The 22409-nt window shown below is 37.9% G+C and overlaps 4 protein-coding genes across 12 annotated transcripts; 3 read left to right on the plus strand and 1 right to left on the minus strand.

Moving 5' to 3' along the window:
* Positions 1 to 8: 8 nt before the first annotated feature.
* LOC139110356 (peptidyl-prolyl cis-trans isomerase E) lies at positions 9 to 1960 on the plus strand. 2 transcript variants are annotated; one of them, XM_070670090.1, is made up of 5 exons: positions 9 to 147; positions 324 to 493; positions 811 to 1170; positions 1276 to 1603; positions 1820 to 1960. In XM_070670090.1, exons 1-4 carry the CDS (start codon positions 114 to 116, stop codon positions 1591 to 1593), a joined length of 882 nt encoding a protein of 293 aa, XP_070526191.1. In that variant the 5' UTR covers positions 9 to 113; the 3' UTR covers positions 1594 to 1603; positions 1820 to 1960. The 2 variants fall into 2 exon arrangements, with proteins under 2 accessions (XP_070526191.1, XP_070526190.1); XM_070670089.1 differs by lacking the exon at positions 1820 to 1960 and having other exon boundaries at positions 1276 to 1647.
* Dhrs4 (dehydrogenase/reductase (SDR family) member 4) lies at positions 1878 to 3232 on the plus strand. The gene is made up of 5 exons (XM_070670289.1): positions 1878 to 2023; positions 2211 to 2388; positions 2496 to 2720; positions 2835 to 2969; positions 3062 to 3232. The coding sequence occupies exons 1-5, from the start codon at positions 1878 to 1880 to the stop codon at positions 3230 to 3232; spliced, it is 855 nt and encodes a 284-aa protein (XP_070526390.1).
* On the plus strand, positions 3232 to 20750 carry LOC139110351 (BTB/POZ domain-containing protein 7). 4 transcript variants are annotated; one of them, XM_070670078.1, is made up of 11 exons: positions 3232 to 3569; positions 5043 to 5302; positions 5557 to 5939; positions 6085 to 6635; positions 6705 to 6868; positions 6941 to 7325; positions 7407 to 7559; positions 7647 to 7800; positions 7982 to 8160; positions 17063 to 17278; positions 17659 to 20750. In XM_070670078.1, the coding sequence occupies exons 2-11, from the start codon at positions 5064 to 5066 to the stop codon at positions 17953 to 17955; spliced, it is 2721 nt and encodes a 906-aa protein (XP_070526179.1). In that variant the 5' UTR covers positions 3232 to 3569; positions 5043 to 5063; the 3' UTR covers positions 17956 to 20750. The 4 variants fall into 4 exon arrangements, with proteins under 4 accessions (XP_070526179.1, XP_070526177.1, XP_070526180.1 ...); XM_070670076.1 differs by lacking the exon at positions 3232 to 3569 and adding an exon at positions 3850 to 4192; XM_070670079.1 differs by lacking the exon at positions 3232 to 3569 and adding an exon at positions 3859 to 4192 and having other exon boundaries at positions 5575 to 5939.
* On the minus strand, positions 8306 to 14968 carry LOC139110354 (uncharacterized). 5 transcript variants are annotated; one of them, XM_070670084.1, is made up of 4 exons: positions 13764 to 14968; positions 10687 to 10867; positions 10104 to 10232; positions 8306 to 10013 (listed from the first exon to the last, which is right to left on the minus strand). In XM_070670084.1, coding segments are annotated over exons 3-4 (1227 nt in total). In that variant the 5' UTR covers positions 10106 to 10232; positions 10687 to 10867; positions 13764 to 14968; the 3' UTR covers positions 8306 to 8788. The 5 variants fall into 5 exon arrangements, with proteins under 5 accessions (XP_070526185.1, XP_070526186.1, XP_070526184.1 ...); XM_070670085.1 differs by lacking the exon at positions 13764 to 14968 and adding an exon at positions 12699 to 13756; XM_070670083.1 differs by lacking the exon at positions 10687 to 10867.
* Positions 20751 to 22409: the final 1659 nt, after the last annotated feature.

Below are 22409 nucleotides of genomic sequence, written 5' to 3' on the forward strand. Positions count from 1 at the left end.
TGGCTGCCGACGCGTCGGCGTCCTTCAGTCAATACGCCACACTTCGTTATCGGATTGTTTGTTACGTTTAACTTCTACCGGATAAGCGAAAATCCAACGAAACTTTTCGCACAATGAGCGGCAACACGAAGCGGACCATCTACGTAGGCATGTATAATATAATAATCGCGAATTCGCTAATGCGCCGAATAGCGCCAGTGGCATAACCTAAAAACAATTTCAAATTTCTTAGAGCTGAATTAATTCTCTCCACGTTATACAAACGAGAAGTTAACAATTCCGTAACATAATTTTTAATTAATTTAATTCTTTTTATTTTTTAGGTGGCTTAGCAGAAGAGGTCGATGAAAAAGTATTACATGCTGCATTTATACCTTTTGGAGAAATCGTCGACGTTCAAATACCATTAGATTATGAGTCGGAAAAGCATAGAGGATTTGCATTCATTGAATTTGAAATGGCAGAGGATGCAGCCGCAGCTATAGATAATATGGTATGTTTGTGAAATGGTATTAATAAGCTATGGATTATTTGATAGCAGTAAAGTGATATCAAAACTTTTTGGATTTTGCTGTTGTAGATAATTTATGAATCGTTTATTGATAATGTCAGCTGTCACAAGTCATTGATAGATTTTATTTAGAATCAATCACTTAAAGGCTACAAAGAGAGTACCAGTATTCTTTTGATATAAATCTGACTTCCTTTTTTTTCTTATCTAATCACTGGAAATATGTAAAAACCGATATGATGTATGGCTTACATTTGTAGCATGATATTTTATCAAATATAATCTATGTTGATTAACAGAATGACTCGGAACTGTTTGGCCGAACAATAAGGGTAAATATTGCTAAGCCACAAAAGATAAAGGAAGGTTCGTCGAAACCGGTATGGGCAGATGACTCTTGGCTGCAGGAACACGCGGGCGAGACGTTAAAAAGTGATGATAGTACAAAAACAAATGAAGTCGCGCAAACGAAAAAAACGAAACAAAATCCTCAGGTTTATTTCGACGTAAGCATAGGAAAGCAAGAACTTGGCAGAATTATCATGATGCTGCGAGCAGATATTGTACCGAGGACGGCAGAAAATTTTCGGGCACTTTGTACACACGAAAAGGGATACGGATATCAGGGTAGCACCTTCCACAGAATCATTCCAGATTTTGTATCCTTAAATACTGTGTTTCTTTTTTATTTCCGTTTGGAAATAATGTTAAATAATTTTATGTCTTTATCTTTTAAGTAAAAATCCTTAATGCAAATGTCACAGATGTGCCAAGGAGGTGATTTTACAAATCATAATGGTACTGGCGGAAAGTCCATTTACGGCAATAAATTTGAGGACGAGAATTTTGAACTGAAACACACAGGCCCAGGAACTTTGTCGATGGCGAATTCTGGCCCAAATACAAATGGCTCACAATTTTTCTTGTGTACAGCGCGAGCAGACTGGCTGGATGGAAAACACGTTGTTTTCGGGCACGTTCTCAGTGGATTAGACGTACTTAGAAAGGTTGAAAAATGTGGAACCAAAGCAGGCACACCGACACAAAAAGTCGTTATAACTGCTTGCGGAGAATTAGTATAAGTATTTCTATGTATGTGAAAGAATTTTTATAATAAAATAAGATAATCGCAAGAATTTTATATTTTAGGACCGCTGCTATTATTTTTTAAATCGTGTAACTTTTATAAAGTCTGAATTTATATTTGATAAATTGCACAATAATTATATTGATCTCACGATATATTATTATACGTATAATATATCGTGTTTGTATATACATATATATATTAATTTCATTTATCGTTAGAGGTAGCGGTATCAAAGGTCAATTTCCCACTACTGGCTTACGGTTATGTTGCTGCATCATGTTAAAGTTATACGTTTCACAATTAACAATGTTACGTTCGTCAATCAGTCAAAATATTAGGAAATTCGGTGCTAATGCACCGTCTTCGATAAAATGTAGTCGACTGGAAGGAAAAATCGCGATTGTGACGGCGTCCACAGAAGGGTAATATAAATGTATACTTAATTTTTAATCTTGATAAAAAAAATATTAATGTGACGAGTCATTGTACATGTTCAAAAGAACTTAATTACTTTTTTTTACGTTTATTAATATGGAAATTAATTATATCAACGTGATTGTTAATTTCTGAATGCTGTGCTTAGGTTAGAATTTATTTTTTTTTTTGCAGAATAGGCTTTTCTATAGCGAAACGCTTGGCGCAGGAAGGCGCCAAGGTAATGATCAGTAGCCGTAAGGAAACGAATGTGAAAAGGGCTGTAGAAGAACTCAAATCTGAGGGCTTACAAGTTGATGGTACCGTTTGTCATGTAGGAAAAGCAGAGGACAGAAAAAATTTATTTGAAAAAGTAAGAGATATAAAAAGTTGCATTTAATTTTTCTTTTAGTTACAAATTGCATTTTTTAATATGTTTAAAAATATATCGAGAAGTTACAAAGCTGTAAAATGTTATAGACTAAAACAAACTTTGGAGGCTTGGATATTTTGGTGTCCAATGCAGCTGTTAGTCCAGCAGTTGGTTCAGTATTGGATTCTTCTGAAGAATTATGGGATAAAATTTTTGATATCAATGTCAAATGCACATACTTGCTGATGAAGGAATCTTTACCATTTCTTAAATCCAGCAAATCACCTTCCATCGTTATTATATCCTCAATTGCTGGGTATCAGCCTTTTGATGTGAGTTTGATTATACTTTTTACTTATATATATTAGATTAGTTTTTACTTATATATATATTTTTTTTTTACATACATTAAAATGTTTGTGTTGCTAATTTTTTTTTTTTTTCAGTTATTGGGTGTATATTCAATTAGCAAAACTGCTTTATTGGGCCTGATTAAAGCTACTGCAGTTGATCTTGCACATAGAGGAATTCGTGTAAATGGCATTGCACCAGGAATAATAAAAACCAAATTTGCAAAGCCGGTATATTTTTATAATTGTTATTTAGAAATTATACAATCTTGTCAAAGCCATATTAAATAGATATCTCGTGCATAAATTATTATATTTTTTAGTTGTACGAAACGGAAGAAGGGGATTCAATTTCTAAGAGCCAAAGTATGATGCACAGACTTGGAATGCCAGATGAAATTGGAGGAGTAGCTGCATTTCTAGCAAGCGACGACGCTTCTTATATTACCGGCGAAACCATTATAGCATCCGGTGGAACAAATGCTAGGCTTTAACAAAGTCATTTTGCAATGCAATATTATTTAATACGTATATATATGTATAAAAGGGTGCGAGGTTTTTTAAAAAACTGAATATATCTACAAATTTACATTAATGTAATGTCTGCACATATTAATGTGATATATTTTTGTTTTTAATTAGCAAATTAAAAGCTGGTTTTTTCCAGTCGAAATTGAACAGTCTACTGACGGATGTGAGCCAATGATGTCACACAGACAAGTAAAAAAAGCAGCTCGCGATTGGCGCGTTATCTCCTGTAGTCCGGTCCCAGCTCTCCGAAATGTAATTTGTCCCAAGAGACGACTTTCATCTCGAAAGTATCTGCGAGAGGTATATGCAATAGAAGTTTCAATGTCAAGTTTTTGACGTAACTCCCTAATTAGGTCGCGCGTGACGAACATTGTTCGTCAGTACGTCATCATAGTAGTGGCGGTGCGCAGTGACGATAGCGCTCTGGCGTCCACCCTCCTGACGTCGTAGCTGACGTTAGTCGCGGCACGCGATCGATTCGTTCGATTCGAGCTCTCGAGCCGCCCGCGGCCACGACGACGACGGCGGCGACACCGTTAGGCGGCGGAGCAGCGGAGGCGCCGCGACCGCGATCTTCGCTCGCTTTTATTTACTCCGCACGCACACACATACATACAAGCGTACAGTGCGTGCATATGGAGGTGCGCGCGCGCGCGCTCGACGTACCGCACGAGAGACGCTGGACACGCTCGGCCCGCTCGCTCTCTCTCTCCCGCGGATGATAAACATGGCTGTCGTGCTTTGTGATGATTATCAGCGCGAGTCTGTGCGGCCGAGTGTCGCGCCGAGTGACCGCGAGTAATATGGGCCGACAATTAGTTATGAGTGGCTGTATCGAACCCGAACTAGGGATCGGGAGCCATTATTATCGAAGAGGAGGACGCGAGTAATATGGATGAGGGACGCCAGTCCCGGGGACCCAGGTAAACGGCGACGCCGAGCACTACGTCCCTCCCCCATCCCCTTTTCGGTGTTTCCTTTTTCCGTGGTCGTTGCCGCGCGAGATCCCGCGGATCTCGCTTGACGACAACGTCGGGTGTTCGCGCGCTGCTCCGCTCGTTGTCGTTTCCCCGTTTACGCGACCCCTTTGGCTTGGCCCGCGAGCGCTTCCTATTTTTCGTTCTCTCCTCCCCACCCTTGCGAAGGTGAGTGAACCTGCTGCGTGCAGCCGTGCACGTCACGAATTGTCAACCGCACGGCCCATCACGCGTTATTCACGTTCCCGCACGGCCCTCCGACACTGTCGTGTGTCACCAGAGAGTCGCGCGTACCGTCATGGCACCGATTCCGCGAGCGTGGAAACCCTCGCCAGCCGACTCTTTCCTTCGCCTGCAATCGGGTACCGATATCACCTGGAGAACCCCTGGCTCCTGTTTCTGTGCAATGCATTATCAATACGTTAGTATCTCATTTATTCAGCTCAGAAGTTCAAAGTTTTATTTGCTGCTTAAATCACAAATACCATTTGTACATTTAAATTGAAACTGGAGCAAATTTAAACTTATTGGGCACTTAACAATATTTTCTAAGCCAGTTACAATTTGCTTGAGCTTAGATTTCTTGCATAAACATGAGTCTCATGTTTATAATCTTAAGTAAAATGTTTAAGCATTGATATATACATAATTTTAAAGTGGGGGGTAAATGTTCAGTAACAGCATCGATTTTCGAGAATGATAATTATTTGTAGTTTGTTAGATAAAAGGTACATATATATAGATAGTTAATTGAAAAGTATATGTAAAGAGCTGACAAAAAAAATATTTATTTTAGGCTGTTGTGTCTGGGTGAGCAATGAATGTACTTCGTATTTTGACACCGTGTGTGTTACAACGCAGACGTGTAAGTGGTATAGATAATACTGATAAAAGGGACTCCTGGTTCATGAGAAGACAGCTTGGAGATGCCTCTCACATGACACATAGAATGGGTGCTTCTGCATCATCAAGCATCACCAGTGTAGGTGGAGATTCAGTCCAAGCAGCCAGACTCTCGGCGTCAAGTAGTCCAGAACAACATGGCATTGCAGTTAGGTACATTATCGACGTTTTATGCAATTTTTAATATTTATATTACTTAGCATTTAAAGTTTTCGAATAAATAAGATCGTATTAAATTTTGAGCGAAGTATTATCTTTAAAAATATTAAAAATATTATCTTAAATAAATGTAGAAAAAAAAATTAAGAAAATAATAACATATACTGTATTATATTTTATAATATGTATATAGATAATGATCTAAAGATGATAGTTACATCTTTGACCGCACATCAAACTTTTTATAGTTGTCTATTTATGTATAGAGAGAAAAAGAAGAAGATGACAGGATTTGCGACGCTACGCAAAAAATTTATTAGGAGACGCCGCTCCTCTAAAGCGTGTGATCATGGTAGAATTGTTAGAGACTTGGTGTGTACATGGAGTCACTTAGAAGCGACCGCTCTGCTTGAAGAATATGAGGCGTTAGCTGCGTTAAAAGATCTTCATGTTCAAGCCGAATTAGCTAGACCGCCAGCTGCTACTTTTAAGCAAGATCTATCAATGTTATACGATTACAAACACTGCTCCGATGTAGATCTTGTATATAGAGGAGCGTGTTTTCCCGTTCATAGAGCCGTGCTTTCCGCCAGATGCCCATACTTTAGAGACTTGTTGGCTGGTTGTCCTGGTACATATTTAATTAACTTACATTCTGTTTATAAATCAATAAAAAATGTTTTATATTCTCCTTTACAATGTAAAAATTAATAGTGTGTAAAATAATATTATTACATCATTCGCGCATTATACATATATTTTATTTAAAATTGCAGGATATGGTGCTAGAATATGTTTGGAGTTAAGAACTCCGCATCTCGAAGTACAGATGTTCTCAGCATTATTACGATATCTTTACACTGGTGATATTTGTCCGCACGATGCGACTTTGGAAGCGAACCTACTCCGGCGACTTGGAGAAGAATTCGGAACTCCAAATCCACTGGAACATGATCTCAGATATTTACTGGATACCGGTGATTATGCGGATGCCGCTCTCGTATTTACATCGGACAGTGATTATCAAAGACCGGATAGTGGAAGTTCGGAGTACGGTTTTCGCCCCAAATTAGAGCTGCCATGTCACAAAGCGATACTTTCCGCAAGATCTCCTTTCTTCAGAAATTTGATACAAAGACGGACTAGATCGGGTGAAGATCACACAGAAAGGGCGTTGCACATACCTACTAGAATAGTGTTGGACGAAAGCGTAATACCTAAACGATATGCCAGAGTATTGCTACATGCTGTGTATCTAGATACCGTTGACTTATCATTAATACTGAGAGGAAGTGGTTGTGGAAATAGCGCTGGTAGTTTGGGAGAGGTAAATAAGTCTTAACATAAAAATATTTTAAGCTTTAATATATGTTAACTCCTATATTTAAACTTGCAGGTTCAAGCTTTGACACATACTGGCAGAATGCGACCAAGCCCATTAGAAGAAGCGATGGAATTGTATCAGATTGGACGGTTTCTCGAGCTCGATATATTATCGCAAGGCTGCGAGGATCTTATTTTAGAGTATCTCACCTTGGAATCACTACCGACTGTTCTCAAGTAAATCTTATTATTAATAGGTCTTTTATTATTAGAAATTAGATTTTTATTAAAAAAAAAATTTCTATGTAGATGGGGCAGTCAACCTCATGGATCGGCATGGGTGCATAGACAAGCGTTACATTACTTAAGGGAGGAATTTCAGCCAATTGCTTCGTCCTCGATTCTTCATCAGTTAGATCACGCCCACTTAGCGAATGTTTTACAGAGTCATTTTTTACAAGCGAGTGAACTTGAAGTACTGCAGGCAGTGCTCAAGTGGGGCGAACACGAATTAGTACGTCGAATGGAGGATCGGGAACCTAATTTGCTTAGCCATACTGTGCACTCCGTGACGAGAAAGGGTATTAAAAAAAGAGATCTTAGTGACATCGAGTTACGGGAGATACTAAGCGAACTTCTACCGCTTGTTAGAATAGATCATATATTGCCGCCAAATAGCGAAGCATTAACACAGGTATATTTCCTACACATTATTTTTAATTCTTTAGAAAAGTAAATTTTTTTTACTAATATATTTTTTATGTTTATAATTTAGGCTATTAGAAGAGGATTGGTTTCAACTCCGCCAAGCCACATGATAGGAGATGAAAGAGATAATTTGAGGGTTAATGCTTGGATAAGAGGCGGAAAGAAAAATGGATTTTTTGTGAGACCGAGGCTATTCATGCCTTATTACGAAGAGATTAAGGTAATAATATAATAATAATATTTTTTAAATCATACATTGGTAGCGATAAAATAAATTTTAATGTATACTTTATTTATGCGATATTAGTCTTTGGTGGAGGAACAAATGATTCAGGAAGCTGATCTAGTGAGATTACGAAGGCCACGATATGCAGATATACCAGATGCGCTGTACATGGTTGAGGAAAAACCAAGAGCTATGGGCACCGCTGGTGTTGATGTTCTTGCAGCTGCGTTTCCAGGTATTACAATGTTATTAATTTTACTCATTTATATTTTATTTAAAAAGCCGTATAAAATCGAATCAAAGTTTATAGATTATAGATAGACAAGTTATTAAATGTAAAACAGTTTTCGTGATCTGTAATATTTTGTTAAATTTAAAATTGATATTAACAAATTAATTTTTTTATTGTGTTACAGTACCAGACTCTGCTACGATGGCCGCAATGCTGAAACGGGAGCAGAAATTGAAGCAATCGCCCAGTTGTCAACGAGCCATAAGTTTACCGCTTTCTTCGCGACACGAGATTAATCGACAAGTGCGATTGCGCGTTGTCAGGGAGTTCAACTTACCAGACACTGTAGCCGATCTTCTGGAGGTAAGTACTTTTTTCTTACTGATTACTTTTTTAAATAATTTATTTAAAGCAATAAAAATACCGTATTGCATGGGAGAAATTAAGAACACGAAAAATCAATATAAAATATATGAACGAAACGGGAGATTAAAGATTTTAGAGACGATTAAATCATAATTTAGTCTTTCTTTTATTAATCTTTTATTACAATTTTTTATTTTATTTCTTTATAATGTACAATATTTACACAAGCATCATCAATTTTTGTGTCGGTGCTATATACAGTATAAAACTTATCACTATTATCAAAAGCACAAAATTTTGAATTTAATAATATAAAATTAATATTTTTATTAAAAAAAAAAATTAAATTTTATCTTTAATTTGTTTCTATACGCAAGTGCTAAATCTACTTGTGTATAATATATCTTAAAACTTTGATTAAAAAATGGTATTATAAATATTAATCGTATTTTTCGCGTGGTAGTATATTAACAAATTGATTGTGTGTGTCATTATTTCTATTCTAATAGTTCTATATTACACAGTATAATTTTTGTTGTCAATATTTTAAAAGTGCTTATTATATAAAAAACTAAGGCATTTTTGAAAGAAATGTTTAGTATTACGGATGGAATTTTGCGTCTAATCAATTTATAAGCCATCCTTTCTGGTCGAATGTAGATACAATATGTAAGAGTTTTTGTTTGTAATTGTCGTCATCGATCCCACCTGCAAATACTCCTTGGTTTGCTGTTTCGGTCGTTTGCGTAACAGATCCACGCGCCGCTTGTATTACTTGCACCATCATAATGCACTGGATAAATTTTACTGGCGCGCATTGATTCAATTGCTCAATAAATTGGCTCTTGGGAAATGCATTTGTGTCCACATTCAGCGATTTTAAGCTCTCGATGAAGGAATCGTAATAAAAGTCAATCATGTCATCAAGATGATTGTCAAGTATCTCCTTCCGGGAGCTCGATATTAGGAAAAATATGAGATCTTTTACACCGTAATCGTAATTTGTCAATTGGAAGTCCACAATTTTCATATTAATCAGTTTGCCCGTGTCGTCATATTTGAACATCATGTTATTTACCCAGAAATCGTTATGCACTAGTGTCGCCCAGGGTTCTTTCGGCCTTACATCATTCTTAAATCCATAATCAATCGTCTTTTTGATTTTGTCCAGATAAACTCTCGCTTCACTTATATTTTTGTAATCGTTGTGTGCCTTATCTACCATATCCAATACGCCTTGCTCCGCGTTTATAGCGATATTTATATTTGATAGCACTGCCTTTTCGAAGACTTCAGGCTTCTTGAGTTTCACGCCGATCGTGATTGCGTGCAGCTTGGCTAAGTGGCTGATTGCAAAGTACAAGTGTTCCTTATCCAGACCAGTGATACGATCCTTTATCACGTAGTCGTGAGTCTTTAGATTTTCTAAAACGATGGCGGCCTGCTCGTCGAAGCATTGCGGATCTCGCAAGCCTAATCTTCCGCCTAAAAAGTGTGGCACGATGACGCTCAGGGATTCCCGAGGGATCCCGCTTTCGATTTGTATTTTCAAAAATTCAGGTGCCGTCATGCTATAAAACTCCAGTTCCTTTCTGAACGTCGATGGGCTATCGAACAAATCTAATAAGTATTCCGATTTCGGTGGTAATTTCACAACTACGTGCAGAGTCTTCTTCTTATCATTTTGTTCGGCGTTAACATTCACGGCCAGTATTATGCTACCAAAATTTTCACCCGGGTCTGTCAAGTGTTTCCATTCCACGTCGTTGATTCGAAAATCAGGGCCATACGCTTGCACCAACAATGCATCCAGATTTTTAACAGGAAGCGTATCGAGCGACGGCGTTTTCCTAATTAAAGTAAATTTCGTATTACACAGTTATTATTTTAAACAGTTTAATTACATGCAGAATTATCATAAAATTAAATAATTAGCGTACATTGTATGTGTTTTATCCGTAGAATCTTTTGGAAACTGTGATCCAATCGATCTTCTTTAATTAAAACTTCTCTTTAGATTAAATGCTGTTCAATCGTCAATATTATATATATTTCCGGGAACTTTAGGGCTGTAAAAGAAAGAATAAATTCAAATAAAATATATGATAATTTTTTTTTTCGGTTTATCTCAGTTTAATGCACTTTAGTTTTTTTTTCTTTTTTATTATTAATAGGACGAAATCACAATAGTGAGATACCTATTACCATGTTCGCAGAAATTAGATTTAGATATAAATTAATTTAATTTAATAGTTAAATTAATTCAGACATAACAAACATACATCAAATTAATATCTCTACATAATTGTAGAATTGCTAATTCCACAACGCGGTATTAACAATTATTATTAGATAATTTAACACGTGTTACGTGACAACGTATCATTATTTTTATTTATGCGAAATATAAATTAAAATAACGACTATTTTAATCCGGATTTTGCATCAAATTGGTGTAATTGTCTATAAAAAGGATTTTATTTTAAAGATCAGTTTTTTTTTTCAATGAAATAAGAACGTCACCTTGTCGGTCGGTTTTCGTTGTATCTTCGGTATAAGGACTTGTTTATTACTTCCTAACGTACGTGTGTACATTGTAGCATCAACTGTCATTATATTGTGCAGCGTTGCTGTTTTATATTATCATTCACGTCATTACTGTCGGTATATTTCTCGCCAAGTACGCCTGGCCCTCATGTAAATTCTGTTCGCAGATAAGCTAGCTGTTTTCCTTATCGTGTGTGTACAAAATACATTTTAAAATGCAACGAGAGTGAGGAAATAGTTTATAACGGCTTGGGTTTTTGTCGAATAAATGACGTGGCACTCGATTTACGGCGCGTATCGGAAAGCAGAACGCAAACGTCATTATTTTTCACTTACATGGACGCAAAGTGCATCGGGAGACTTGCAATTAAATAAACCTTTCTGGCCGGATTAATCGGGCATCGTGGCCAAATAGCGCGCAACCTATTTATAGTACGACACTAGAAACTTTGAGCGTTGAGGTAAATGCTGAAACGATGTCAAACGAGCTCGTCGATTTAACTAAATTTATTTTCAAAGTCTTGTCGAAATTCCTGTTTTTTTTTTTTTTTTACAATTTACGACTGCAGTTTTGCCTACTTTAAATGACCTACTTAATTAACACTTTCAATGCGCTGCGTACGCGTCGTGTTTTTTTTTTGTTTTATTTGCCAACTACGATAAATATTAAAAGATTATTTTATAAGGCTGCGTTTCATGGCTTATCGTATCAAGACGTTTAATTGCACGATGCTGTGTGTAATTGCTCAAATGACTCTATGTATAATGACAAATAGAGCCAATGTGAGTCAACATTACGTGATATTTTACTTCTGGCAGTAACACGAATTTATTTTTAACTGTTACGAATAAAGATATCGGTTTATATCTATTTATTCGGTGAATAATATTAAAAGTCGGTAACATTATAATGTTGTTACACAATACTTATAAACTACGCGATCTCTCTCTTTTTTTTTATTATTTTAAACATCCTAAAATAGTACAGTTTAGATAAAATATTTTATTTAGAAAAGAAAGCAGTTAAGATTAATAAATAAATTATCAATATGCATCATATGCGAATATATATTAAAGTGCATATAAATAATTTTATAGATTTGCGTTTAAATTATCAGTTTTTTTTTTATTTTACATTTTCCCGGAATATGTTCACGTTTGATAAATATTAATATTGAAAATTGAAGCGTTAAAAATCACTCAAGATATTACCGTGACTTATATTCTTGTATAGTTGTGAGGATTCGTCAAAGTATTTTTATTAAATTGTCACATCGGCAGGATATTCTTTTTCGTTTTATCCCCGGTAAATGATAAATTAAATACAAGAAACCGTTATTTATTATAAAATTTTTTCTCGGCATTAAACTATATTTTAATAATACTTAATAAGTTACTGGAAGGCAATTGCAATCTACGAAGTAATTGAACGAGACGAATAAAAAAGATGAGGAAAACTGAAGACAGTATATTTCTTTTTTTTTTTCCTTTTTTTTTGCTCATTATTATGTCAGATATTATCGGTCAATAATCACATAACTGTTTGTCGTATTCGAGATGATTATTTCTCGCTAATTAATTTAATCGCACTTTTACGCATACGTAAATGTATTCTTAACACGGAAGCTGGTTCGGTTAAATTATCCTCCGGATTCTCATCTCTCTTGACATTATTTCAGCATTTAGTGCGAAATATCTTTGGCTCAGACAGCTCGCATTAAGATTCTCAAGCTTTCATTATAGTAGACAGTAGAACAACAGAACGGCATGGCATTGTCTCCGGTCTAAATATTACTCTTGACTTACACAATTCGGAAACGTGTCTGTTTTTCTTTTTTTATTTATTTTTTTTTGGAGGGAATAATTAAAGGTAACGATATTTCACAAGTGATAAGTACTCGCAGATAAGTATTCCTTGAATATAATTATGTTAGACAAAATAGATTTTTTTTTTCCACAAAGTAGAACAGAAATAAAATTTTACCTACGTCTCTTTGCGGCATAAAAACGGCTTTTCTTTCATAACAATCGATTCGATTGCCGCACCACTATTATATACGCGGGAGAATGACTGTGCGATCGAGATGACACAATCGCGATTGTAACAATAAGCAGGTGTCGCGAATTAATTCAAATCGCAGGAAGGACTTGCATGCCAGACACGATCTCAGCAGCTGCGCACATAGCGAACTTTATGGCTCGTAGAACTCGGAAGTGTTATGCTTATTTTCCTCGCGGAGTTTAAGACTGTGTGCCACTTGAGCGCGGAAATGATTGATCTATTGACTCGCGTTTGACGATAATGAAGATAATGCGTCGTAAAAAAACACCTCGGTGGCTCAAAAGCAGCCAAAGCGGCGCGATTAAATAAGGATTGAATTTCACGTTGAATTATGCCGGGCACGTTTGCGGACGAGGTTCCAAATGCATTTTATATTAAAATCGAATTTGTATTCGTTCGCGCGACGGCCAATTAGCCGATTGTAAATTCTTATCATTAGGGCAGATTTTCTGCCCATCTGTGTCCGGCCAGTCTGGCTGATAATCGCTATCTCGATTGTGTAATCGTCGGCCTTCGCATTGCGTAAATGAATATTTTCGTTCGTACCTCTTTTTCGCTAGAAATGTTACGGATCTATTATTAGAAAATGAAATTCCACGGGAACAACACCGGAATTTTTGTCCATTAAACGCAATCGTTTTAAACACCGTTTATTTCAAGTGGCAATTAAATAAAATTCACCGCCGCACGAAATCGGCGTGAAGCACGCGCGAAGATCCTCTCGAGTTTAATCAGCATGACTGGGAGTTTCTGCTTGCAACTTGATACATTGATATAATAATCGTAATCTATGTGCGCCTTAAAGTCCACTCGCGCTATCCAGTAAACACGCGCACGGTCGGCGAATTATTTTATTTAAAGCTCGATCGGAATAATAGACAGAGAGAGAAAAAAAAGAAATGATTTAATTTTATAATTGTACATGTCAACACTCACGTGTTCGATCTGTCGTGCATTTGCATATATTACTATTAATGAGCACGTCATTTACCTTAACACTGACGGAGCAAATCGGAGCACACTCGTCGCGTATGCGATGTCATCGGCGTGACGTAGATGAAATCGTAACACGCGTGAACTCGGTGCTAGACGACGTCAAAATCTCGTTTTCTGTTTTTCTCGTTTTTTTTTTCTTTCTTTTTTTTTACTTTTTTTTTTCGCAACGCGTTACCTTATGCACCGGCAGCACGTGGATTTTGCACGACACTTTGACAGTGCAATTCGCGACTAACGTCGCGAGCAGACTCTGGCCGCTGTTAAACTTTGCCTCTTATTCTCCCCCTTTTTCTGCACTGGTGTTCGCATTATCTGCGTCTTCTAGCGCAGCATCGAATTAAACGCACGATAGAGACGTGGCACAATGAGCGCCAGTGAACTGAAACGATACGTGACGTGAGATGCGTATTTTGTCTCAATGCAATGAGATGCAAACGAGTCCTCGAGAGATTTTTCCGTCCTTCCTCTTTGCGGAGCCGTGATTTTTCCAACAGCTACGACGCGCTAAGTCGCCGCAATGTTAACAGACGTAGCTTCGTTACAATGCTTCTATTGCAGAAAATTAATTGGGTTAATACCGCGTGCAAATAAAAAAAATGTACCACTGTAGGTTTCATATTGTTTTTTTTTATTTTTTTTTATTTTTACATATTTTTTTTTAATTCGTAAAACGTTACACTTTTAGATCGTCGTGCAGTTTATTGTAATAATAATAATAATAATAATAATACAAATATAATCTTCACCTAGTGCACATATATTTAATTAGAAGTTCTCTTATTTTTAAATGAGAATAGACGAGTTATATTTTATTGTTAGAAATATATTGCACTCCGTTTCAACGAAAATTGTTCACACCAACTATTTAACGACGACGCGACCGACGTGCGCGATGATTATTCCGAAGGACGACTGTCCACCAAAAATAATTTATTTCTGCTGTCCCTTTTCAAACGGGCGGTTTGTACGTATGATTGATAAATATACGTGGTGTCGCACCGGGGTGACAAGCGGATGAATCACGGAACGACACTTGTGACTACTGCCAATCGGATGAAATGCGTGCAATCTCTATAACGCAGCTACGTGGCATTATGCATGAATAAATGCGGAGGCACGTATTATCAAATACTCGGCGCGTATTGCATCACCGCGACTTCCGGTGCCGCGGGTAAAATCATGCAAATTGGACAAAACGCATTGCGGACCCGTAGCGCACCCGAAAATTACCTCGGCTCGCCTCTAAAATAACGGGGACTGCGTTGACAATGCCGGATTTAACCTTAATCCGTGGAGAATTAAAGTATCGCTTATGCATCACGCTTGCTCGCCGCGATGATTAATTTACAAACGAGCTAAATAAATAAGAAGGTATCTTAAAAATAATTTTGAAATCAGTGGATGAAGGGAGTTAATTAAAATTTATTGTCGTAACGGGAATGAAATATTTTTTTAATGCACAAATGCGCGCGGATAGGAATATAATTTAATTTTATATTATCGGGTCTTTGGTTTTTTTTCTTTTTTTTTTTTTTTTGTTTGTAGAGAATGTCAAACGAATCATTGGACGTGTTTTATAATACAGGCGACACACGAACGATGTTTTTTTTTTCTTTTACACGTTTACGTGAATAATGAAATTATATACGGTTTAAAATTATCTACGTCGATGTCGCACGTACGTGGTTGTCAGTACAATGCATTATCGTCATGCACGATGACATAACGTTTCCAACATGTCAAAACAACACGTGCCGGGAGAACTTTGGTGACCGGCTGAAAAAAAAAAAAAAAGAAAAATGTCCATTTGTTGCTTAGATGACGCGAAATTAAGAAGCAATCTCGTCATGCTGAAATTTGCATTATCTAGCGTGTTGTTTATTTTTCAAATGACTCAGGAATGCGAGATCGATCTACGAGGAAAAAAAGATTTCACTTGATTCAAGAAATCGTCCGCTCGGGTTCGATTATTAGTTCTTATTAACGTCTCGCTTACGTCTTTACGACTTTACAATCAATATTCATTGAAACTTGTTCTTCCCGGGGAGAAAATACTTTAGCATAGCCGAGATTAAATAAAATATAAAGTTGTGGCGGAAGTTAGTGAAGAATTTTTATTACTTAGGTGTTGTTACGTTTTTTTTTTTTTTTCTTGCGTGCGCATGGTTTGATGAATCATTATTAACGTTGACAATTACGTTCAATTCTCTTTAATTCCCAGAGTCAATTGGTTTTAATTGGCAATATGTAACTCAATCCTCATAAATTTCATGTCAATAGCGTACTTGTTACTCGCGGGTTTGAAGTTTCGTATCGCGATAAGCTTGTTTAACACGTAAACATTATCCTAGATAATGTTGCGGAAGTTGTGCGGCATAATACCTTGATATCATCATTCGCTATTTTGATTCATGCGACGCGAACGTAATGGTTTAATACTTTCCGGGTTAGAAAAGTGTTCTAGAAGTGACGTAATAAATTTCCGGGTGAGAATTGCGGCCTGGAGAACGTGTTAGATAGTCGAAAACACGCGTCAACGGAGACGCGAAAAGGGAAAGCAGAAATAACATTATTGAAAAAAAGAAGAAAAAAAAAATTAATAATAATTATTAAAGGGAGTGCTTTGTCATTTCTTGGGCGCGTAATTTCACAAGTCTCTCAAGCGTGTGGATCTAATGGGAAGATTCGACACCTCGGACACAGACGCGAATTTCGCGCGTACGCGCGCGAAATAATTGCGTTGTGTGGCTGGTACCGCTCGCTAATTCGCGACGTTCGCATAACGTATGCGAGGGATCGCTCGCCATACGTTCGCTGCATTAATGTGCGTCTTCCTAGGCAGCGCGTGCAGCACACGTCAATTAGGTCACGGCCCGCGTTCTATTTTCGGCGGTCAGGTGCGGAAAAGGGGAAGCTCGTCCGAGCGCCAGGGACTCTGTTCACGAGTTCATCTCGCGGAACCCTCTCAGCCTTTCGACCCCTCGGCGTCGCGTAATAAGCTCTGATTCCTCGAGCATTTGCGACACCGACCCATTGCGCCATCCCCCCTAGTCTCAGCACTCTGTGCGATACCCCTCGTTGACGATCTTCCGATTAATATCCACCGGCGCGATACCATCAATGTTCCACAAACCTCTGGTCTTTCTCCCTTCCCTCTCTCCCTTCCCCTCCCCCCCTCTCTCCCTCCTGTCCGCCTAATCGCGAGGTCTTTCCCCTCGTGTATTATTCCGAGCTTTTAATGCATCTTTCATCCAGCGGACAGCGCGCGATAAATTGCTGGCGTATCGATTTCAGAACACAGCGTCTTACAGTATGAAAGAGCAAAACGAGCAGAGGATGACAGATATAGAGGACATTGACTCGCCGGGCATGGGTATTCGTGTGAGAACTACCGCTCCGGTGTGTTACGGGAGGAACATGACATTTCCTCGGCCGACTTCGTCTTACGCACATAGACACGAACTTCCAGCTATAGTGACCGAGGGAGAGAGCTGCAGACTTCTTGCCGAGGTAAGGGACGGTTCGCTCTCGTTGCACCAGCTCACCCTAAATTCTCGCACGATCCCCGTCCGCCAAGGGCCTCGATATTTTTAATTAGTTTTCCCCTCCCGATTCCGATTCCGCATCACGTTTTTATAGTTGAGAAACGGTAAATTACCGGCCTCTCGCTTAGTTATCCCAGCGCAACCGGGCGGATTCCCATGCCCGCAGGTTACGAAATCGTTTTCCTCTCCTTTCCATCCCCCCCCCTTTTCGTCTCTTTCTCTCGTTTTTGCATCGCGATCGGCCCCGGTGCAACGCACGTTTGATTAGCCAGCCGGCACGAAAAACGCATTACGCAAACGGGTGCAATGTGCGGCCGCCGGTTTACCGTTTCTCTCGTTTCGCAGCAGCAAGAGGGTAATTCCTGCAGCGACGGCCAACTGTCGGGCGTGATGCCGGACGTAGCGATGGCGACGGCCTCCTTCGGCGCGCTGCATTTAATCGAGGAGCAGGAACTGGAATTAGATCTCGGTGACGGGGCGTCGCACCTTTTGCCGCACGTTTCCCCGTCTAGCGGGGGAACGATCGAGCCGGCCGGCCACCGTTCGTCGCTTCCTCATCAGCATCAAAGGCACTTCTCCGGCCCGCCGCCTCCACCTTACGTGTACCACCGTGCTGGCACTGCCTTACCGAGGTTTATTTGAAATTTATGTATGATATGTGGACGGAGCGGCAACTATTGACGGTGCCCCCTTCTTTGCGTTTCCCTCTTCTATCTCTTTCCTCCCCCGTTCGCCCTTCATTACATAGTCTGCTCCTCTCTGTCTCTCTCTCTAACTCTCTCTATCTCTCTCTCTCCTTCGTAGCGCGTATCGATCATACCTTGTTATTGCGGGTACAAATTTATTACAAGGATAATTGTATTTACGTTATTATTTAAAGCAAGCTTAAAAGAAGGGTAGAAAGTACTTGGTTTAAGTGTCCGTAATCTTACCGGATCTGAAAGTCACACCCTGTGAGCACACAAAAAAACCTTGATGCTTATCGAGCACGATGCGAGGGCGGTGCGGAAGGTTCACGCCGTGCGACCTATATATAAATATATATATATATAATTGAAAATATATAAATATATATAAATATATATATATATGTATATGTAACGATTAAGTGCAATCGTGTATGGGAAAGAAATTGCGATTGTGATTTATACATATAAAACCGTAATCGTGATATGTGCATGTGGGTGTACTTACGTGTATGTGTGTACGTATGCGTGTGTAGGGGAGCGTAATGCGTGTTTGCGGTTTCTGGATTCGAAGTGTCAAGACTGCTAGGCAAGAAAGTTTCCAGAAACAGAAAAAAAAAGAAATGAAAAAGCAGGAACAATGTACGGGATATTAAATTTAAAACCGGAAAAAAGGGGGTGAGAAAAAAACGAAAAAATAGGAAAAGAAAAAGAAAAAAAAAAGGAAAAAAAAAAAAAATATCGCGCCTTGTCACACACCATCATCCTTGTACTCCGCATAATTATTACAGGAAAGTGAAAGTGCCGCGTTATTCCTCGTACATTTGTTTCTTCTTTGCGGAGAAAGCGTGGCGGCGATGACGGCGGCGGCGGTCGCTCACGCGAGCGGAGCCGCAAAGCGCTTGATGACATTTTGCCATGCTAAACTTTTTAATTTTTCCTCTCTTCTAGGGCAGTTTCGATGTATGACGGGCTATAGTAAGACTGTAAGTACACAAGAGAAATCCAATCGATAAAACATATATCGCGCGCTTAGAGATGACGTCCGGGGCGACTCGGGTCGTAAAAAGTGTGCGTGACGTTCACGATATTTAATGGGTTAATTAATTATCGCTAAGTGCCCGGGTGCATGAGAATTTTCTAAGAAAAAGTTTTCCATGAATTTAAATGTAACGCTCCCGCCGGCCTTGCCCCGCCGCAGCTTTTGTAATATATCCACAAACAGGGTACGTACTATATTACAGGGTGACCCAGAAGTCACGTATTATCACGTATTATCACGGAACGCTAGTCGAGGAAATTGTGGGAAAAAGAAAAAAAGAAAAAAGACATAGCGCTGTAATTCTAAGATATTATTTTTTAATTATCCGCGCGATCGAGTCGCTGGGAAATTAAAATTAAAGAGATACGCAATTGCCTGTAATCGTAATGAAATCTGGCGCAAAAAGCTGAACAAGAGTTAACTTTTAATTGAGGAAAGCGAGATACTGAGATCGCTGTATTGAAGGAAACGAAAAGGAGAGGCGGCAGCTATTTAAATAGTCACTAATTTCTCTTTTAGATAAAAAGAAAAAGAAAAAAAAAACCCAACGACCACCATTGGCTTGATCGATGATGAATTCGCAACAAAGTTCTTTCGTTTCTGGGTTACCGTGCGTATTTTGTTCCGCAAAAGTCATAAAATGTCACTTTATTTCAATACTTCCGTACAAGTAGTAAACGGTGGAAAACTAGTCACTTTCACTTTCGTTGAGGCAACAACGATCAGGCGGAAATTAATCGCTATAAGCGTACAGATTAATATGGACAGATAGTAATTATTCCTTATTTAAATATGGCTCCTCGGTGTCGACATGGGATGTAATTATTAAGCTACTCGATTATAGCGTTCGTATATTCCAACAATTCCTTTACCGTCCTTATATTAAGTATCGAATTATTTCCTGTGTGTGTGTATATAGTATATACAAACCGCGCCCGTAAATTAACCGTTTAATTAACTTTGTCATATTACGTGCGTTTTTTTCTTTCTTTTTTTTTTAATTTTTTTTTTTTGTTACGTTTCGAAGAACGCATTTCGCTAGAAATGAAATTCTCGGCGTGGCTACCGCCGCTGATATATAAATTGTGATATTATTCGAAGGTTATTGAGTTCGATCCACTTATGGTTCATAAATGAATTTTATTCGCAGACCTGGATAGAAGTATGTTATATGTTTATGTAAAATATCGTTAACTGTACGTGATTCACATAAGCTATAAATACCGGTCGTCTGCTTTGTAAAACGTATCACTCGCGTTAAACTATCTTGCGAATCGTAAAATTAAATTGACTCTGTATCTGAGAAATGATGTTAGATCGTGAATCCACAACGAGCGTCAAGTAATATCAAGAGCTGCGATTCGTGAATCCACGATCGATTGGCGATATGATTTAAATAAAGCAACTAGACCAACTTTTAAGACCAGAATAAAAGAATAGTTATCACGTAGATAGATTAATACTGTATAGACTGAGATATATCGCGAGAGTAGTATTTTGACATTCATATAGTTCGTTCATCGCATAAAAAAAAAAAAAAACAAATTGGGGGAAAAAAAAAAAAAAAAAAAAAAAAAAAAATAGGTTCTTCCGTTTCAGACGTTCACGTTCGGCTGTCCTTCTTTTTCCTTCCTTGAAGTTGTTGATTTTTGTAAGCTGTCACGGATGTGTGATTACGTTTGCTGAAGAAATAAAAATTTCGGACAGTTTATCTTTTTTATGACTCACACGATAGATTGCTCGCTAAAATATATTTAAAAACAAAGTTTAATAAATATTTCAGAATGGAAAGAAAAAGGGACTCGTTATTTCTTCGTTTTCAGCGCAATTCACTGGGATTTTCGTGTAAGTATTTGTCGTAGCAAGTGCACGTTGGCGAAATCGTAAATTTATCCCCGCGTTCAACTCTCTTTTTATAACGTCGTCTAATGATTAACGCTTTTACCTAAACGGGGTTTAATATAAACGGGGTGAAATACTGTTTTTAGCGAAACAGCGCCGAGGAAATTATTAGGAATAATTAAGTCGTTCGCTTCTTTAAAGAATATTGCAAATGAAAGGGTAGAGTCGACGACGACCTGTGCCGTTCACGTGGAAATTCTTGTCGCCCTGTATTTCCGTCGTTGCAAAAATAAACCCGTCGGCAAGGACCTTATCGCGTGAATCCAGCGTTTAATACCGGCGAACAAATTTACTGTGAATAATAAGCAGCTGGAAAATAAACAAGCGGCGATTCCAATCTCTTCACGTCCAATTTAAAATTTCTTAAAATATATTCGCCGCGGTGAACGCCGCAAAGTAAAATAATAATATCTTTTTTCCGAGTAAAACCGATGTTTTGCCACTTGTTACGTAAGTTATTGCATTCGCTTCCTCGAAATTGTTAGCGGCTTTCGTTACGGACAGCTTCTTGATTTAGGCCCGCGCGATTGCATACACTTACCGCAAGTTGCGTGTTCTTTGATACGCGAATTTAGGTTTAATCACGAGTCTCGACAAAATTCGAGATTGATTCCTTCCTAGGCGGAAACGTCGTTTATAATTTTCGAGCTAGAAGTGATGGTTTTACGCTGTATCATTTTGTCGACGTACTTTCAGTCGAATCTTATATATTTGCTGGTTATGAAAAGAAAAAAGGAATATTATCGTGGTCTGCTTTTTTATAAGAAATATCGGAAATTCCGAATAATGTTGAACTTGGGGAGATAAACCCATGGGATTTAACCGTGACACGTTTGAACATCTTGCAGAGATAGAGGAGCAGGAAAGCGCGTTATCTTATAGCTGCAGAAAAAATGCTGTTATCAAATAACGTACGCGATATTGGCACAGCGCGTATTTTATATGCAGTATGTGAAATAATTTTTATTTTTACGAACATATAATGTGCAGTAATAATAATATTAAAGAGTACTTTTTTATTTTTTTTTCTTTCTAAAATATTGAAGAAATATCGCGAAACTATAGTTGAAAACATTTTTCCATTTCAATTTATTCGAATTAAAATGTATCGAAACTTCAGCTATTTTTAAAATTTGTTTTAATGGACATTTAAAAAACCCAACAGATTTTTTTTTATTTCTATTTGTTCTACAACATGTTCCGAATATGCTTGTTAATTAATTTAAAAAAATGTTTGATCTACTACAGTTTTTTTGTTACAACACTTTTGTTGAAAGTTTAATTACGAAAATATATAACGTTGAAAATCGAAAGCCGTGAAAAATAGTAACTCTTGACATTTTCGTGGCATCAAAATCAATTTCTAGATTGGTCACAGCATGTATCAAAGTCACGAGTTCCAGAGTAATTAATCACAATATATACGTACGCATATTATAGTCTTGGTCATTACAATTCGATAACGC

Source organism: Cardiocondyla obscurior, linkage group LG20 (assembly GCF_019399895.1).
Source record: "Cardiocondyla obscurior isolate alpha-2009 linkage group LG20, Cobs3.1, whole genome shotgun sequence".
NCBI classification, from domain to species: domain Eukaryota; kingdom Metazoa; phylum Arthropoda; class Insecta; order Hymenoptera; family Formicidae; genus Cardiocondyla; species Cardiocondyla obscurior.

Bases quoted from the DNA above. Each gene is read 5' to 3' on its own strand.
- LOC139110356 (XM_070670090.1), top strand. From the start codon at position 114: ATGAGCGGCAACACGAAGCGGACCATCTACGTAG. The intron at 148-323 runs GCATGTATAATA...TTTATTTTTTAG, and splicing joins GAAGCGGACCATCTACGTAG to GTGGCTTAGCAGAAGAGGTC. The intron at 494-810 runs GTATGTTTGTGA...GTTGATTAACAG, and splicing joins CCGCAGCTATAGATAATATG to AATGACTCGGAACTGTTTGG.
- Dhrs4 (XM_070670289.1), top strand. From the start codon at position 1,878: ATGTTAAAGTTATACGTTTCACAATTAACAATGTTACGTTCGTCAATC. The intron at 2,024-2,210 runs GTAATATAAATG...TTTTTTTTGCAG, and splicing joins GTGACGGCGTCCACAGAAGG to AATAGGCTTTTCTATAGCGA. The intron at 2,389-2,495 runs GTAAGAGATATA...AAAATGTTATAG, and splicing joins GAAAAAATTTATTTGAAAAA to ACTAAAACAAACTTTGGAGG.
- LOC139110351 (XM_070670078.1), top strand. From the start codon at position 5,064: ATGAATGTACTTCGTATTTTGACACCGTGTGTGTTACAACGCAGACGT. The intron at 7,326-7,406 runs GTATATTTCCTA...TTTATAATTTAG, and splicing joins ATAGCGAAGCATTAACACAG to GCTATTAGAAGAGGATTGGT. The intron at 8,161-17,062 runs GTAAGTACTTTT...TATCGATTTCAG, and splicing joins CTGTAGCCGATCTTCTGGAG to AACACAGCGTCTTACAGTAT.